General features: G+C 37.7%; 1 protein-coding gene across 1 annotated transcript; it reads left to right on the top strand.

The window, feature by feature from the left end:
- The first annotated feature begins 584 nt into the window (after positions 1–584).
- On the top strand, positions 585–12,786 carry LOC130413766 (protein SON). The gene is given in 14 exon segments (XM_056739183.1): positions 585–751; positions 3,195–3,277; positions 3,426–3,594; positions 3,802–5,363; positions 5,440–5,819; positions 5,901–6,035; positions 6,180–6,261; positions 6,264–6,400; positions 6,488–6,598; positions 7,553–7,669; positions 10,192–10,339; positions 10,426–10,491; positions 10,623–10,738; positions 12,188–12,786. Coding segments are annotated over 14 exon segments (3,417 nt in total). The 5' UTR covers positions 585–599; the 3' UTR covers positions 12,347–12,786.
- The last annotated feature ends 5,557 nt before the right edge of the window (positions 12,787–18,343 follow it).

The raw sequence follows: 18,343 nt of genomic DNA, 5'->3' as shown, positions 1-18,343 counted from the left end.
ACTGTTATCACTGAGATACATGTTGTTCAGTGTCTAATTAAAAATTGTTTTACGTTTAAAAAACGTGGTAATTTACCATGGTAACGTAACTGTGACTGTCACGCTATAGCGAACGTGACGTTGTATTTATGAGCGGAAATTTAGTTGCCTTCATAATTCCCACTTCAACCCGGAAATAGTTTATAGAAGTGCGCACTTTAAATGTTAGAAGATCTGTTTTGATGCTGTCAAATAATTATTTACATTAATGTTTTATTGTTTCTAAATCCAGACGTTACTTCCGGGTTGAAGTAGAAGAGCACGTGGGAGTGTCTATTTATGATAAATAAATAAGCAAAGTGATTATTAATAAATAATTGAATTAATCTAGACTCAAATGATATAATAATTTGGACGGCTCATGACATGATTTGACAGGCTTTATAAAGCAAACTATATTTCCCTTCTCTAATGAAATCTAAAGCGAATTTTTGCACTTCGTTTTGTTGAAGTAGTGTTTAAAATCCTTCTCTTAAAACAATTTCGATCTAATAAAAATAACTTTATGGTTTTGATTTATTCGTATTACATTATAAACGTGCCGCTTTTGTGCGTCTCATATGGCGTCGTGCAAAGCAAGCGCTGCTGGGGCATTCTGGGATACTGGCGGACTCATTCAACAGTCTGTGATGGCGACCAACATCGAGGATATTTTCAGGGATTTCGTCGTGAATAAAATGAAAGAAATCGCAGATGAAACTGAAGATAACAGGTGAATTATGCGATTGCTTTTACTTCTGTCAGACATCGTGAAACTACACGAAAGATTTGTATAGAAGCGTGTTGCTACGTATTAGCCGGCTAGCCAAACATTAGCTGTTGGTCACTGTGTAACGTTAATTAACAAATTGTACCACAACAACAACACACACACTGTTCACAGTAAAGCAAACATCTGATGGTAATGATGATGTAATTGGTTTGGCTGAATTACGTATTGTTAATTTGATCATGTTTGTTGCCATGTGTGTGTTACTATGCAGACATTACTGCAAATGTAGTTCAGCTAACGTTACATTGATGGCATCAATACGTTACGTTATCCGTAATGATTACTGTTACTTGTGTACCATGGTATTTACGTGATACTGTAGCGTAGATGTTTTGAATACGTTGTTTGAAAATAACACTGTCTGCAGTATTACTATGGTATCATTTCTCAATAGCATGACTGTACGATGGTGTTCTCACTTTAACTGTGCACAAAACAACACATTTCAAAATAAACAACTGATGACAAAATCTTTTTATAGTTGATTGTGACATTTCTTTTAAAATACTTTGCAGGTAGTCCTTTTTTAAGATTTCATTAATTGTTGAGCTGTTGACATTAAATATTGACATGATATCTGAACTGGTGACGTATCACCTTGTCTACATCGTACGCGACCAGTTCTACACGACACAACAAAATACATTAGAAACGCATTACAACAACCCATTATGTTTTTTATTTTATCCACACTGGATAAAGCGTCCGATGTAGACACGGTGCAAGTGTCATGCAGTATAATATACTTAAAATTAGTTTAATAGTTATTAAATTTACACTTATGTAACTGAAATGTTGCATTATTAATGTATCAATGGTGTATTTGTATAAACCTTTTTGTAAGTGTCTAATGGATAAATGATTTATGTGTCTTTTGAATAGAAGCACTCTGGTCTTGGAACACTATAAAAAGGTTTTGGTGAACTTGTTCTTGATGTTTCTAGGAATAGGCCCTTTTCACATTGACGTCACTTAACTTCCGCCTTTTCGCAAAGCAGTGTATCATAACATCCGTCTTGCAACAAACCAGAAGAAGAACTTCCGTTTGCCGTCAGGCTTGAATTTAACAACAGTGGGAAAAAAACGGCCAAAACACTTATTCAAGTACTTATCCTAGAACCTTCGCTAACACAAAAAGAAAAGAAAACACTTACCTTCATAATCTAACAGGTACTGTTCCACGAAGAATTTCATTCATCTAGCTTGATCTTGTCGTAAGCGAAACATTTGTCTGCAAGAAGTTGTACATTACCAGCTGTTTTGTGGCAGCTGTGCAAGGGACTTGGTAAACTCCATTCTGAGGCGCTAGCAGAAGTAATGATACACTGCTTAGCGACAGAATGGAAGATGCATGACGTCCTGTGAAAAGGGCCTATAATGGGGCAGTGAATTATGTTTAATGGCACATGCTACAGAAAATAACAGTTAAATGATAAGGGCTCAACGATACAGATTTTTTCTACTGGCCCGGTCGTGCAAGTGATTCTTATTTTTACTTGCCCTGGCCAACATTTTCACTGGCCCAACCACAAAAAAGTATTCAATAGTATCAAATTATTTGTTTTATTGTTATTCTTAATAAATAAGAGTATGATACCATAAAAACTATTAGCCTATAACTCAAAATTTCGATTTGAAGACGACTATTCAGTAAGTATTAAAATAATATCAAGGAATCAAAGTATCTACAATAGCACAGATAAATGTTATAATGTAAACGTGCATTTCAGGGGTTTTAGGTTGTTCTAATAATAGTAGTTATCAGGTACAGAATTTATATAATATATAACCTTATAGTCTTCACTGTATTAAATATAATATTGATTTAACCTTACTAAAGTAAAAATTTAAGCAGTGAAGAGCAATGAGTGTTTTTTTGTCTTCGTTCTGTGTTGTATGATGAACAAAACTGAGATGTTTATTTTGCTGCTGCCCCTTTAAGAGATGCATGGATGTTATATATTATACACCTCTTTTGTTTACACATTGTTCCTGTAAGACATAATTGATTACTTTTTACAATGTTAATTGGTGGTATTGGCATCTTGGCATAATTTTGTGTTAATATGTCTGATTAAAAGTAAGAAGACGTGAAAGAGAACTCAATTTAGTATTTTGCGCGTTGTCTGATGCAGCATTCCGGCTGTCCACGTGAGAACCGAGTCGTGTCCTCTTTTGCATCTTCTCGGGAATATTTAAATAGGCAAGTCTCAAATACTTACAAAATCAATAACTTTCCATCACAATAAAGCACTGGTCCGATCAGGCAAGTGAAAGCTCTCTCAACTGGCCTGAGGGATCGGTCGAGCCCTGATGATAATTTAACCCAACAGAAGAACAATATCATCTATAATCTGTAAGTAATAAAATATGTTTCATTCAGTCGGATAGATGAGCCTCATTCTGAACCTGCCGCAGAGTCCAGACAGGATGGACTTGAAACCGAACAAGTGAACACACCAACAGGTTAGCCGTCTATTGACTCCATATTCTTTGTCCTACTCTGTATATTCTTTGTGTTGACTCTTGGGACTTTGTGACACAACTCTTAAAGTTGAGAAAGAGTGATCAGAGATTATTTCAATTTATATTATTTTCTGTCTTTCTCTCTAAGCTGCAGATAAAGAGACGTGCAATGACCTCCAGGATGACTGCGGTATAGAGGCCAACAGCACCAAACACAGAAAAAACAAGAAGCACAAAAAACACAAAAGTAAAAAGAAGAAAAAACGCAAGGAAGAAAAAGAATGCGGCACAGAGGCGCAGTCCGAGACTCAAGACAGGTGGGAATCATACAATTGTGATAGTTTGGGATCTTGAAAAGGGGCTAGCATCTAATTTAACAGTTGTACTTAAAATATTGTTCATAGTAGCAATTTATAATCCATTTATTTGTTTATCTTTATGGATTTCAAACTGATAAACAGTTAAAAAAATTGCCATCAAATTGTATCACTGTTTCATGACTTTGTATCTCTGTGTATTTCCAGTGGAAAGAAAAAGAAGAAGAGAAAGAAAAAGAAAAAATCCAAAGAGGCTGATAAAGCGAAACGGTCTGGCTCACGTTCAAACTCTTCTGCATCTGGGTCAGAATCTGAGTCTGAATCAAAAAAAAATGCAAAGTTGTCATCAGCAGATAAGACCTCCAAGTCAGAGCTCAAGATTGCAGCTGGTCTGGGTACATCTCCATTACCTGACATTTTTCCCGGGATGGAGAATTCCGTCCACACCAGCACCAAAGACAAGAAAAGAAGCTCCAGCAGGTCATCCAAAAGAGAGCAGAGCTCCACAGGAAAACAGACCAGATCAAGATCACCCAGACAGAAGTCAAGACACAGATCAAGATCCAGATCTTCCAAACGGCATGGGCGATCAACATCCCGCTCTAGAAATAGTCCAAGAAAGAGAAATCATCAACAGAGAGAGAAAAGTAGATCGCCCTCTTGGAGAAGGAACAATCGATCCAGATCTCACTCGGTAAGAAGACGCAGGTATTCACGATCGAGGTCGTGTTCTAGGCGAAGTCGATCAAGGTCTGGTTTAACCTCGAGAAAGAACATAAGGTCCGCATCAAAGTCTAGGTCTCATTCCAGGATCAGGTCTCGAAGTAGATCTAAACATTCAAAATCAAGATCTAATTCTGTTTTAAAAGACAAGCAGAAGGAAATTGATCTAGTTGAGAATAAGACAGTTGAAACAGTGGATAATAGTGAATCTTCTGCAATGCAAACAGATGTTTCTCAAAAAACAACTGAGAATGGAAAAAGCCCTACAGTGGACATGAACATAGACACCAAGCTGCCAGAGACAATTGTAATTTCCTCTCTAAAAGCGCCCGTTGTCACAGGATCTTGGCGTCCTATTCCCTTCTTGGGAGAGTCATCTGAAAACCAATTTTCCCAGAAGTGCATTACACCTGAGGTGCCTTTGGAAGCGATCAAAGAACCTGCAGACACTTCAACGGATATACCTAAAGATTCAGAGTGTGTCTTAAACCCTGAAGAGAAAGAAACTCCTGCAAGTTTAAAACCAGAAATACAGCCTTCCACAGAGATTGATTCAAAGTCACAATCCAAATCTCCCAGTCAACAACGATGCTCGAAATCCAAATTACCTGAAAGATCCAGATCAAAGTCAAGACAAAAAAAATCCAGGTCGTCCTCACGGAACGATGACAAAAAAGATGACAAAAAGTCAAAGTCTAGATCACCCTCAGAAAAAAAGAAATACAAGTCCAAAGCAAAGCACAAACGTTCAAAATCTAAATCGCCCAAGAGGTCCCGGTCTCGATCGCCCAGCCGACGGAAGAGGTCCAGAACTCCGGACAGAAGCAGACGGTCTAAATCGAGGCGGAGGTCACGCTCGCGTTCAAAGAGGAGGTCTCGGTCCGGCTCACGCTGGAGGAGAGGTTTTGGGAGTCGATCGTTAAATCAAAGGGACAGATGGAAGCGAGAACCCAGCCGCTCTCCGGTTCTCATCCTCAGGAAGAAAAGATCAACATCAAGGACTCGCCGTAGCACCAGCAAGACACCTCCGCGGCTTACAGAGCTCGGTAGGACAAGACCTTCACATTCTTAACTTTGCTCTTTTCTGTACTTTATGATTTAAATTTTCATTCTCATCCACAGATAAGGAACAGCTGTTAGAAATCGCTAAGGCTAACGCGGCAGCTATGTGTGCCAAGGCAGGGGTGCCCATCCCAGAGAGCCTCAGACCTAAAAATATTCTCCAACTACCTTTGTCAAACCCAAATTCTTTGTCTTGTTCCCTCGCTTTGGGAGTCCCGTTGATGACGATGAACGTTGCCATGGCTAGCATGACTGCGGCCACCATGACTGCTGCTTTGTCCAGTATTGGCGCCCTGGCGTCCATGCCACAGTTTGCCCCGTTACCAACAATCGTCAACAAGCCCCCCTCTTCATCCACATCCAACCTAGCCAGTATTGAGGAGGCCAAACGGAAAGTAACAAAACAGGCTAACAACTTTAGCATTAAAGAGCTAACAGAGGTGAGGGTTGTGCATACGGATTGACTTTAATTTTGCGTTTTTTTTAATCCGCCCTAAATTAAACTCTATCTTATCATTCAGAGATGTAAGAAGATCACTGAGAGTAAGGAGGAGATGGCCATTGCGAAACCACACGTGTCCGATGATGAGGACGATGAGCAGACGTTTGGGGCAGGAGCACTTAAGGAGACTAAGGGCATTGCTTTCAGTATTGGTGTAAGGAGGTTTATTATTGGTGCTTTTACTTTTTATCAGTGCATTTGGTTACACGACATTATATGGTTTTGAAAAAACCCTCACAAAATTGTTTGTTTTGTTATACCATTTTTTCTGTTCATACTGGTCCCGCTTTATTTTCAGAATACCTCTGTGAAAGCAGGCGTCCGAACCGAAGCCACATTTGCTAAGGAGTTTCCAGTGTCCTCAGGCTCCCAGCACAGGAAGAAGAGGCCGATGGTGCTTACGGGGAATGGGTGCCGGTCGAAAAAAAGAAGACGGAAAAACCTTCTGCCTCAGGTTCAGCTGGGACTGAGGAATCCAGCAAGGAGAATGATAGCGTCTTTCCTGAAGCACCTTCTCAAGTAAGACTTGAGTGTTTAAAATTTCAAATCATCCTGAAATTAGCTTCAAGTTTTAACCTTTGCGTTGTGTTCGTCTCCCGCCTGCAGCCAGTGGACATCACGGTGGCTGTCAGCGACCGTGCAGTTGCTCAGAAGAGACTGGCAGAGAATCCTTTCGACATCAATGCTATGTGTATGCTCAACCGGGCTCAGGAGCAAGTATGTTTAAAAATTGTATAACTGTATATAACTAGAGATGCACCGATTTCAATTTTCTTCCGATTTTATTATAAGTGAAACCTGCCGATTCCGATTTTATATCCACAAACTATAATTGACAGTATATAAAAAAAACATGAACTTTTCTTCAATACACATTTTTTAATATTTTTTTTTCATTATCATTACATAAATTATTGAACATTACAATTTCCCTAAATACAGTTCTACAACCTGCATTACAGAATCTTATCTTGCCCAAATAACTCTGTGACTGAAAATAAGTATAAATAATAAAATATAACTCAACTTAATCACTTAATTAACCTTTTTCATTTTTGTACTCTCACAAAAGTCTAAGATAACAATAAAATACTTCCACTTTATTCTTGTCTGTTTCTGAAACTATCATGACTTTATTATTATTTTTCTGAAATGTAAAATAACCTGTCTTTATCTTGGGTCTGTAGTACTAAGTGGGTTGAGTTTAGCTGCCACTTAAAAAAAAGTAAAAAATCTTGTGTGAATTCTAATCTAAATATGTATAAGTATATGTCCTTTTTTGTGTTAGTAAAGAACTCAATCAGATATATATCACAAATATTTGTTGATTTTTTTTTATATTTTGGATTTTTTCAAGTCGTATTGAATGTCATTTTACCTCAGTGAAATGACCATAGTTTTAACGTAAGACAATTAATCGGGTTGAATGGAATTTACATTTGTTTTACACATGGTGAATGACTCCAACATGAGTTTAGCATGTGTCAGAGTTTAGCGTCACAGTTAGCATGTAGTACATACCCGAAGTAGAAGGAGCAATGAAGGTGAACTACTGGACAGTCAAAAATTGTCTGTGTCGCTGGCAACATACGTCGGTGCACCTCTACATATAACGTGTTCCACAGGTTTCGTACATTATATGTGTTTATCATGTATATATGACTTTCCCAGGTGGACGCATGGGCCCAGTCCAACACAATTCCAGGGCTCTTCACAGGCTCAACAGGTGCTCAGGTGCTGTCATCTGAAGAGCTGTCTAACAGTGGCCTACAGGCTTGGATCAAGAAGGTAAAGCCACGAGTCAGCGCCAGCACTCTTAAAATAATGTCCCTGATGGTTTGTGCTTTGCATTATATGTGCTTAAAATCTGCCATAACTAAAAGCCGAAATGCAGGTTGCCCTAGTACAGTCAGACAACACAAGCATATGTAGAGTTCTTATTTTCGTTTGTTTCCTTTGGGCTAAATTTAGATTTATTCTCTCCTCTTTACATTTTAACTCCTGAAAACCAACCTGCCTGAAGAGGGCACAGTAGATTTTAATATAACACCATCTTGCTCAAATATCCGTCCCCTCCTTCTGTATTAACTTAAAAGATTTAGGAATTATCATCTGTGTCATACTTTGCTAAATGGTGTACCCACTTCACAATTTAAATAATTCCGAGTTGTTGATCAGACCGACATCTATTCACATGAGGCACGATGTACTAAGTATTGAACGGTCAGTAAAGATGAAGTCAGCTTCTCAAAAAAGGGTTCCGAGCTCCGTGTTTACTGACGTCCAGTGTTGGGGAAGCTACTTTAAAATTGTAGTTAGATAAGCTACAAGCTACTCATTAATTTTAAGTTACAGCTAAGCTACCCATCTGAAAAAGTAGTTAGCTACGCTATAAGCTACTTTTAAAAAGTACAGAGCTTCTTTGAAACTACTTTTATTAACTAACTTCTTTTTACTACCTAATTTTTTTACATTAGTAAATATTAAAGTATACTACAGAAATTATTAAGTGTATGAATTTGCTATAGCTAGATACTACAGAATACTGTAGTATATGTTATTCGACAGCTGAAATTTATGCTATATTTTTATGTGATGTGATACACATGTGTTATTATTGACTAATGTTTTGAATAAATAGAGAAGTTGAAAACACTACTTGTAGATAGCTACTCTCCAACACTGCTGACTTCATAAGGGGAAAAGCTTCTTGTCTCCTCATTTTAAATGCAAATATTTGTAGTGTCGGATTAAAATAAATGTGCAAGATCAGTAGAGCGGGTACACCACTTGCGCATGTCACGCAGATGTTTTCAATTCTGTTGTAGCGGATGGTCTTTTGGATGGGCACCTCACTGTTATCATCAGTAAAGTGTCTTTTGAGAGAATGACATGGAATGAGAGGCGGAAGGAGCGTTTGAAGTAAGTCTCTGGCCTGGAAAAAAGTGCTAGGCTCAAAAATCTGATTGGCTGAGCCCTTTCAAAACACCTGTCATAATCTTTTCAACGTTGCCGTTTATATTTGGTGCAGGTTGTGCATTACAGTGATTTTGGGGGGGGGCGTGGTTCTCCTTACAACAACCCTTTAGAAAAATCACTGTAAAACATGGCCTTTCATGACCTTCCAACCAGATGTGTGTACGTGTTTCTGATGGGTCTCTCTATTTTAGTCAAGAAACGAATTGTCCCGAAGGCTATGGATGCTAACCACTGTGTAGTGCAAACCTGATCCTTATATACAGACCAGATAATCCCACGTCTTTATATAAACATTTTAATACAAATTAAATGGTGGCAAAATACCGTGAGCTGTGTTGAGGGAGTCTATGGGGTCCATGAAACCAAAAAACCTTTACAGCGTATCCAAAATGACCTGCTTTACATAGATACAGCGTACATTTTTTTTTTTTTTTTAGAACAACAGAAGGATAAAGTAAGACATGATGCTTCAACATGTGGGATACTTTTAAAGCTTCTTCTTAACTGAAGGGAAGGGTTTAAAATGGTGTAAATTCTGTAATACTACTGTGACTTGCTTGATGCACTTAAACATGATCAAGTAAGTCCCAGTTTACTGTCTAAAAATGATATCTAGGAGGAAGTGACTTTGACTACCCAACCTATATTTGACTGCAAACAAAACAAGGTTGGCTTCAATCGGGATCAAAGATTCAGTGGGGCATCCATTGCCAGTGGCTACAAGGTTCCAAACCTCAAGCTTGTCTCTCTGGCGTTGGAGCCGGGGAGGTTGATGGGGTTGGGTCACGGATGGAAGAGGGGCGGGGGCTCACAGGCTGACCTGTGAACTCTCACCCCTCTGTATGGAAACTTGTTGCAGGGTCAGTCCTTGTAGCTGCCTTGTTGCCATGGTCACAGTCAGGCCCCTTCTATTCACTCCAGATCCTCGGGGGCCGATGATGGGGGCCTAGGTACGTACGTCATCCAGCACCCTTCCTTCAATTCATGTGGATTTGTGTGAACTGATGATTTCTACTATGTGCTCCTGTTTGTTTCGCCTGAACCGACTCAGAACCTGAGTTCTGTTCAGGACGGTATTGAAGTCCTTAAATGTATAATACTTGTCAGTCCTTTAGTCTGCTTTCGGTGAGAATGGAAAAGCAATTTTTCTCACATTTTGAAGGCTTCTTAATTCTATAATTTAGTATATAAAGATTTGTTTTCAATTGAAATGCAGTTCCAGTTAAAGTGACATGTTAAAAGATAAACAGATCTCTTACTGTTTTCTCCTTCTCTTCGTTTGCTCCCTCCTCTTTTTGTCTCTGTGCTCCTGTCTATCCGGCTGCATGCAGGATCAGTTCCTGCGGGCAGCGCCCGTCTCAGGCGGGATGGGCGAGTTTCTCATGAGGAAGATGGGATGGCGTGCAGGGGAAGGTTTGGGGAAGCACAGGGAAGGCACGGTGGAGCCCATCATCATAGATTTCAAAACAGACCGCAAGGGTAAGGACAGTCTTTGCAGAAGTCAAAGATTGCTCCTAGTATCGCTGGGATTTTAGTGCTAATGTTCTGCATTCTTGTTCGTGCAGGTCTTGTAGCAGAAGGAGAAAAAACTCAGAAGTCTGGTAACCTTGTGGTGATGAAGGATCTTCTAGGTGAGCCTCTCAAAACGTGTCCCCTAGTAGGATTATGGCATACTCTGGGAAGCAATGTTTAGATATCCACCCATTTCTCACAATGAATAACCTTCATGATGTACCGACCTAACCGATCCAAACACCCATAGGAAAGCATCCAGTGTCTGCTTTAATGGAGATGTGCAATAAGAAGAAGTGGGCACAGCCAGAGTTTATCATGGTGCACCACAGCGGACCAGACCATCGCAAGAACTTTCTCTTTAAGGTTTGTGCTCAGATTCATTGAGTTGTCAACACAGGGGGTGTCCAAAATCAGTCCTTGGGGCCCATTGTCCTGCAGAGGTTGGCTTCAACCCCAATCAAAAACATCTGAATAATTTATTCAATGCAGACTAGAAACTTCCAGGCAGGTGTATTAAGCCAAGTCGGAGCTAAACTCTGCAGGACACCGACCCTCCGGGAGTGATTTAGGACTCCTCTGGTTTACACAATAGTGTTTCCCAACCCAGTCCTGAGATCTCCAACACGACAAACCTGTTCACGTGCCTGGAGCTGCTGAAGTTACAGTAAAACACAACTTGATTGCGCTCTAGCACAAAATGGTCTTGGGTCATTGACGAAGAGGAAGCAAAATGATTTCGTCTTCTGTGACAAGCGAGTGTCAGAAGCATAAAGTTGCGCAGCACCACCTTGTGTACTGGAGTATTTCTGTTTTTCTTGAAGCGCCTTCTATGTCAGGAAGTGAATTTCCACGTTCACTCAGCTCATCGGCAGTGAAAATCAAACGCAGAAAACGTCTTGAAAACACTGGCGATAAGCACGTGGGATTATCGTCCCGGTGTGTACGAGCTTTAACACGCCTGATTCATGAAACACTTTTTTCACCCAACACAGCTAGTTCTAACACACCTGATTTATTGCACATATCTGGTTCATGCAACATATACTAGTCATCCAAGATAGCTGATTCATTTATACTTTTGATTCATCCAACATCGTTGGTTCTTCTTATACACCCGATTCATTCAACACTGCTGATTCATTTAACATACCTGGGGCACGTTCAAGCTCAAACTGGTGCGCAACATTTTGCTATGGTTTCCGGGGTGAAGGACACTTTTTGTGGAAACAGTGTGCAACCCGGTTTGAGATAAGTGATCTCTTGTTTGGTTTGCACGTCAAGAATATCAGCCCAATCAGCACCAACATGCATATAGCCCATGCGGAATTAAAGAGACAGCTCTCACAATGGGTCCAAGTAAAGACGTTTACAAGTGTGTCCGATGCAGCTCGGTATACGCAACAATTGAAGATATATAAAAGACATGTTTTTTGCAGTATTTAACACGTATTAATACGAATTTCTTCATGCTCTGAACATTTTTCAAAAAGACCACAAACAATGGCCTTCTCAGCTGCCATAGTGGCAACTCATGCGTACCACCGTTTCCGTTTAAGAAACGTTTTGTCGGAGCTGAACGCAGCCCTGATTCATCCAACACTGATCCAGCTCATCAGGTAGTTAGTAGAGACTGAATCACCTGTCTGAAAAGTGATCAGAAATGTTGAAATGAAATTCCACTGATTTGTAATGTATTTAATTTAATTGATCATTAAAGTCGTCACTCTCTTTAGTTATGTATTGAGGTATATTTGGGTTAACTTATGTTAACTTATGTTGTGATTCAAGATGTTTTTCTCTGACTGTACACAGGTGGTAGTTAATGGAAACGATTATCAGCCACAGACTGCCAGTCCTAATAAAAAACATGCCAAGGCGATGGCCGCCACTGTCGCCCTGCAGGCCATGGGAGAGGTCGCTGGTGAGGGCGTTCACACAGGACCCGTGTTTACTGCAGCTACGACCGTCTGATATCAGATCACAACATGGCCTCATAGACTGACAATAGTTTTAATTCCACACATTGGTGGTAAACACCGTATTATCTTAGTAAATATTTTTAGGGTTCTTTTCTTTTCCGAAAACTTTGTTTCAGTAAACTGTGAAGGCTTCTGCATGCCAGTTGAGATGAGCATGTACATCAGTAATAATAAAATGTAGTTTGGATTCCGGATGTGTCATATTTTGATATTTAACTGAACTTTAAACTCAGTTGTTTTAGACTGTGTGGATGTTTTTGTTTCTGCTGTGTCTGTTCTTGATAATGTTTTTATTTAATGATGACGCATTAAGTCCTCGCATTTTAATTGGTTTTGTTTACAGTCGGACCAGCCGAAGCTCATGACATCTAGTAAGGAAAGTTTGTTTTTGTGTTTGAAACACAATAAATGGAAAATCTGAGCGAACACTCATATGTGCTGTTTGTAGTATTTTTTTAATAATTTATTTTTAATTACATAATTGAAAATAAATCATAATTTAAAAACGGTATAGCTAGGACCTTTTTTGGGGAGGGTCAAAATAAAAATGCAATTTAACCTCAACCCATGCAAAGATTTTATGTTTCAAACATTGGATTTATGAAAGGTTTTAAAATGAATAAATAAGGTTTGGCTTTTTTCTATACTAAATGGTACAGTAAATAAACAGTAGTGCATTACAGATTACACAGACAAAGCATATACAAATATCTTGCCGATTCTAACATCACAAGTTCAGCTGCTTTCTGTTCATGGAAATGTTTCATCTGTTCTTCAATGCTTTTCTCAATAATAATCAGTTCCTTGCGGAGAGCATCAGTAACGTTAAAACTCCAGCCGTGATGAGCAGAACTCCACTGATGAGTCCAATGAGCATCCAGGGAATCTTCTCATCCGACAGGAGCTCAAGAGAACCATACTGACCTGAGAGAAAACAGGACATCCAAATCATAAAGAAATCATGCAAACAAAACATCTTATTTGAAGCGAGAAAGGCAAATTAATCTTTTTAATTCAACTGGAGAATTAAACAAGAAAATATAAACCAGAACTTAGTTTTATCATCTGTGGAAAGAGGCTTGGACTAACCAGAAGAGGTTACAGCCTCAAGGACAGGTGACACGTCTGTGTTCTCTAAAAGAGAGAAACATAAATGAGATTAAACATCCTCTTTAAACACGCTACAATTTTCCATCTTAATCATGAGAAAATTACCTTCAGCAGTGTCTGCAGACGTCTGCGCAGACGTTGTGCTGATGTCTCCAGTTTCACTTCTCTCCACATGTGATACAGGGCTGAACGATTCAGTGCTTGCAACATGCGTCCAAGAGCTGCTGCCTGCGCTGGGGATCGACTCCATGGTGGATGACATCCCAGAAGACACACCTAGAGAGAGAGAGAGAGAGAGAGAGGTTACTCAACTACTTGGATAAATTAGGTATTTGACGAAACCTGTAAAGAATAATGTGTTGATTGAGCATTTCACACTACCTTCAACTGTGTCTGCAGACGTCTGCGCAGACGCTGTGCTGATGTCTTCAGTATCTGTCCGCTCCACATATGAGTGTGTTGATACAGGACTGGACCATTCAGTGCTTGTAACATCCGTCCATGTTGGCACAGATGTGCCGGTTTGAGTGTAAGAGGTGTTGCTGGTGTTGTGGATCGAGGCTACAGTGGATGACATCTCAGAAGACACAACTAGACAGAGAGAGATTATTTGACTACAAGAATAATTTAGGCATGTACATTTCACGAAACCTGGTAAGAATCTGAGAAAAAGAAAGAAAACTGCACTTTATAAGACATTTTATGTTTTTGCCTTTTTTAATTATTAAACATAAACACAATTTTGCAACTTCTGCCTGCGATCCTAGAAAAATTTCTTTTATTTAATAATATCACTAGAAATATTTGACAAAAAGCAAACTATGGCAGGAAATATGTGTATTTATTCAAATAAAATAAATGAAATAAAACATGAAAAAACTAAAATCTTGATAGAGGAACAATTCTGTGTTATTCAGACTTATGTAATATTTTTATTATCTTTTGTTTTGATATTTTTTTTAGGTTATCATGTCTGTTTTAGTTGCACTAGGTCATTTGATTATTTCATTGTTTATTTTAAAGTTGCTATTTAAGATCCGTAAATTTGATTTCAGTTTTGATTTATTTTTCAGTTAATCCTTTTAGTGCATCAATTTAAGTTTATTTGAGTTTATTTATGAGGGAACATTTGTCATTTTCTTTTACCACTACAACCATAACATAACGTTGTTAATACATCTTATTTAATATATAAAAAGACGCCACATGACCAAAGCTAGACATCACCGTGAATACAACAATAACTACTACACTTTTACTATAGTAAAATCTTTTTAAGAACAAAACATTTTAACAGGAAATCTATCTAAACTTAGCAAGTTTATTTGGCAAAAGGTAGACCAGAGATGATCAAGACTTTAACATCTTGTAAACTTTTAATACTAAAATGTCTTACAGATAACAGCCCTGCAGAATCTTACAGTACCTTCAACTGTATCTGCAGACGTCTGCGCAGACGTGCTGATTTCACTGGACCATTCGGTGCTAGCAACAGACATCCATGATGGTACAGATGAGCTGGTTTGAGTATAAGAGCCGCTGCTGGTGCTGAGGATGGACTCTGAGGTGGATGAAACATCAGGAGACACATCTAAACAGAAAAAGAGAGTTACTTAACCGCTTGGACTAGCAAGACATTTGATCTTTTAAAGTCTTTGATTCCCCATGAATCAGCCTAAAATTAAGCTCTGATGACACTGCTTATGACACTAAGATTTAAATCAACCTGAACACATTCTGTAATATAATGAATCAATTCTGGATTCATACCCAGAAGAATGAGATTTTGTGTTTCTGGTAATCCGTTCTGTAGATCCTCATGATCGGTGCTCTTGTATCGGCATTGATAAACTCCCTGATCCTGAGCTCTTACAGATCTAATGTTCAATGAGAAGATCCCTCGAGACATCTTCTCTCTGACGGGCAGTGACATATGACTGTTATCGACATTGACATCAATCTTTCCAGACGTGAAGCGCAAAACTTCACGCTCATCTTTAAGCCAATGGATGTCAATATCTTCCAAGGGGTTATTTGAGGGGACGTCGCCGAAACAATTCAAAGTGACATCTTCACCCACCGCAGGCAAGACAGGAAAATTTAAGGATTCTTTAAAAACAAAATAGAGACAGATTTACAAAGTACATAAATGATTTGGAATTTGCATATATTTTGTTAATATTGAGCTTGCCATTTTCACAAATACACTTAAGTAAGGTTCAAGTATATTTTAGCCTATTTATTGAGTACTAATAGTAAAGTACTAATAGTATACTTGTAAATGTACTATTTCACTACTACTTTAGTTAGCAGACTTTTAAGTGATCTCAGTCAAAAGATTTAGTACAGTATAGATCAAATATAATTAGATACTTTTCTTTACGGTGTATGTAAAATGTATTATTTATAAGTGTATAAGTATACTTCTGAGAAGTATAAAAAAGGACTGAAGTTTAATTTTTCATTTTTAGTTTAAATGAACTATACTAAAAGCACACTTGAATAAACTTCATTTCAGTAAAAGTATGTCGTTTTGGTGACTGTGTTTACCCAACACATCTACAACTTTAGTTATCAGACTTTTCAGTGTATAAAAATAAACTGTTAAGCACACTTTTAGTGTAACAATAGTAAACATTGTGTACACAACTAGTTAAAACGAAGTTTATTGTTTTTATTGCTACTATACAACAGGTAAACGCATCGGTAAACTGGGTACTATAGTTCAATACTTGTTGCACATTGTCAATGTATGAAAGTACTCTATGCTCTGGTTAAACTTGTTTAGTAGTTTTTATACTACTACTTTACTTGTAAGTTTAGTTGGTAAGCTTAACATACTTATAGTTTATTGTTTCTATTCTATGGTAACTATATAAACTTGAGTAAACACAACAACAATCTCAGTCAAAAGATTTAGTACAGTATAGATCATATATAATAAGATACTTTTCCTTACAGTTTACGTAAAATGTACTATTTATAAGTGTATTAGTTTACTTCTGAGAAGTATAGAAAATGGACTGAAAGTATACTTTTTCATTTTTAGTTTAAAAGAACTATAATAATAGCACACTTGAATAAACTATTTAGTAGTTTTGGTGACTGTACTTACCCAACACATTTACAAAAACAGAGCAAACCGGTTTCTGGCTCCTCCACAGACATGCATATATTCCTCCATCACTAAACATGGTGTCTCTTAACACGAGGGAGAAATCATCAGATGCCGTTGGGTCTTCGAGGAACACTCGGTCCTCATAACCCTGTCCCGCGGTGATGTGGCCTTCACGGAGAACGGCCACATGTTTGCCCATCGCCTCCCAATGCAGCTCATCTGTGGGAAACCCTGAACTATTACACGGCAGCAAGACGCTATCTCCTGGAAACACCTCAACCTGTTTCACCTGAAGATAGAACGCTAGACAAGCTGGAACAGATAAAGAGAGGATGCAGATTTTAAAATGCAGTTTTATTCCACTAACTACAGCTTCAATAACATCAGAATGGTCTTAAACTTGTTCTTATAGATGCATCGTGCACAATCTTTTGTTTAAGATTACACCACAAATCCTCTCAGGAGTCAATCACACCAACATATTATTGCATTCAACAGCTTTCTTTAGAGAAAGTCTAGCAAAATGCAAAATGTTATGATAGACAATTTACACTGTAAACAAAATTGTTGATGCATCTTTAAAAAACGTAACCTGATTGCTTTGAAATTTTGAGTTATTCAACCTGAACATTTATTTACATTTAACAAGTGTCAAAGAAATAATGTGAAAACAGATTAAAAAGTATGATGGTCAGACAATTTCAATGGCTCATACAAAGCAGTTTTATACAAGCAACTTTTATAAATTACAAAAAGAAATTAAACCATTAAAAATGGTTGCCTTAAAATGTTAAGGTAATTAAACTTAAAAATATGAATCAATTTATCGAGTTTAGTCAACCCACTGAGAAATAAATAATACTTCATAAGTTTACTTAACTTAACTTTTTAAGGCAACCATTTTGAAGTTGGACCAACAACAAAAACAATTTTTTAAAAAGCTTTTTTATAACAGTTGCTTTGTATATATTTTTAAAAGTTTATTAAAATAATTTATAAAAGTTGCTTGTATAAAGCTGCTTTGTATGGGCCATTGAAATTGTCGCCCATCATACTTTTTTACTTTATTTCTTTGACACTTGTTACATGAAAAAAAATATTCAGGTGATAGATTTTATTTACCGTCATCTAATTATTTATTTTGAATGCTTTATTATGTCGAATATAAAGTTACCTCTGCAAATGATACTGAATAAATATTTATCACTTACCATTTAGTGCTACAATCGAAATAAAAGCAGTGCCAAGAATATTCATTTTTCCTCAGAATACCTAATAGAAAGAAATGAAAAATGAAAAAATTATAATACTTGAGATATACAATTATCTGTAAAACTATAAACATTGTCAAATATACAATAATACCACTTGTGCTAAAATATTCTTCACAGCAGTGACATTGAAGAACCATTTCATTATTGGTTCAACAAAGAAACACTAAGAATCTTTATCCACTACAAAAAACATAAAAGAAATAATGTGCATAGATTTAAAATAATGTAAATGTAAAGATTCTCTGTGTATTCCTTCAGCAGCTGACTGCTGATGCCATTCATAAAGCTATACTGACATGACATGATATTAAAGAGCCACTGCAGACTCATGGCCAATATTAGACATGACAGGTGTTGTCACATTTATATATGAGAATAAAAAAGAAAAACATTTCTATATTTAACGCTGTTTAACTTTGCACTAAATCATGCGTCTGTATCAGGAAATAAAAAAGGTTGCATTTGAAGACAAAACACAGTAGCAGAG

Source organism: Triplophysa dalaica, chromosome 2 (genome assembly GCF_015846415.1).
Source record: "Triplophysa dalaica isolate WHDGS20190420 chromosome 2, ASM1584641v1, whole genome shotgun sequence".
Classification (NCBI taxonomy): domain Eukaryota; kingdom Metazoa; phylum Chordata; class Actinopteri; order Cypriniformes; family Nemacheilidae; genus Triplophysa; species Triplophysa dalaica.
This window is presented reverse-complemented; position numbering and strand designations above follow the sequence as displayed.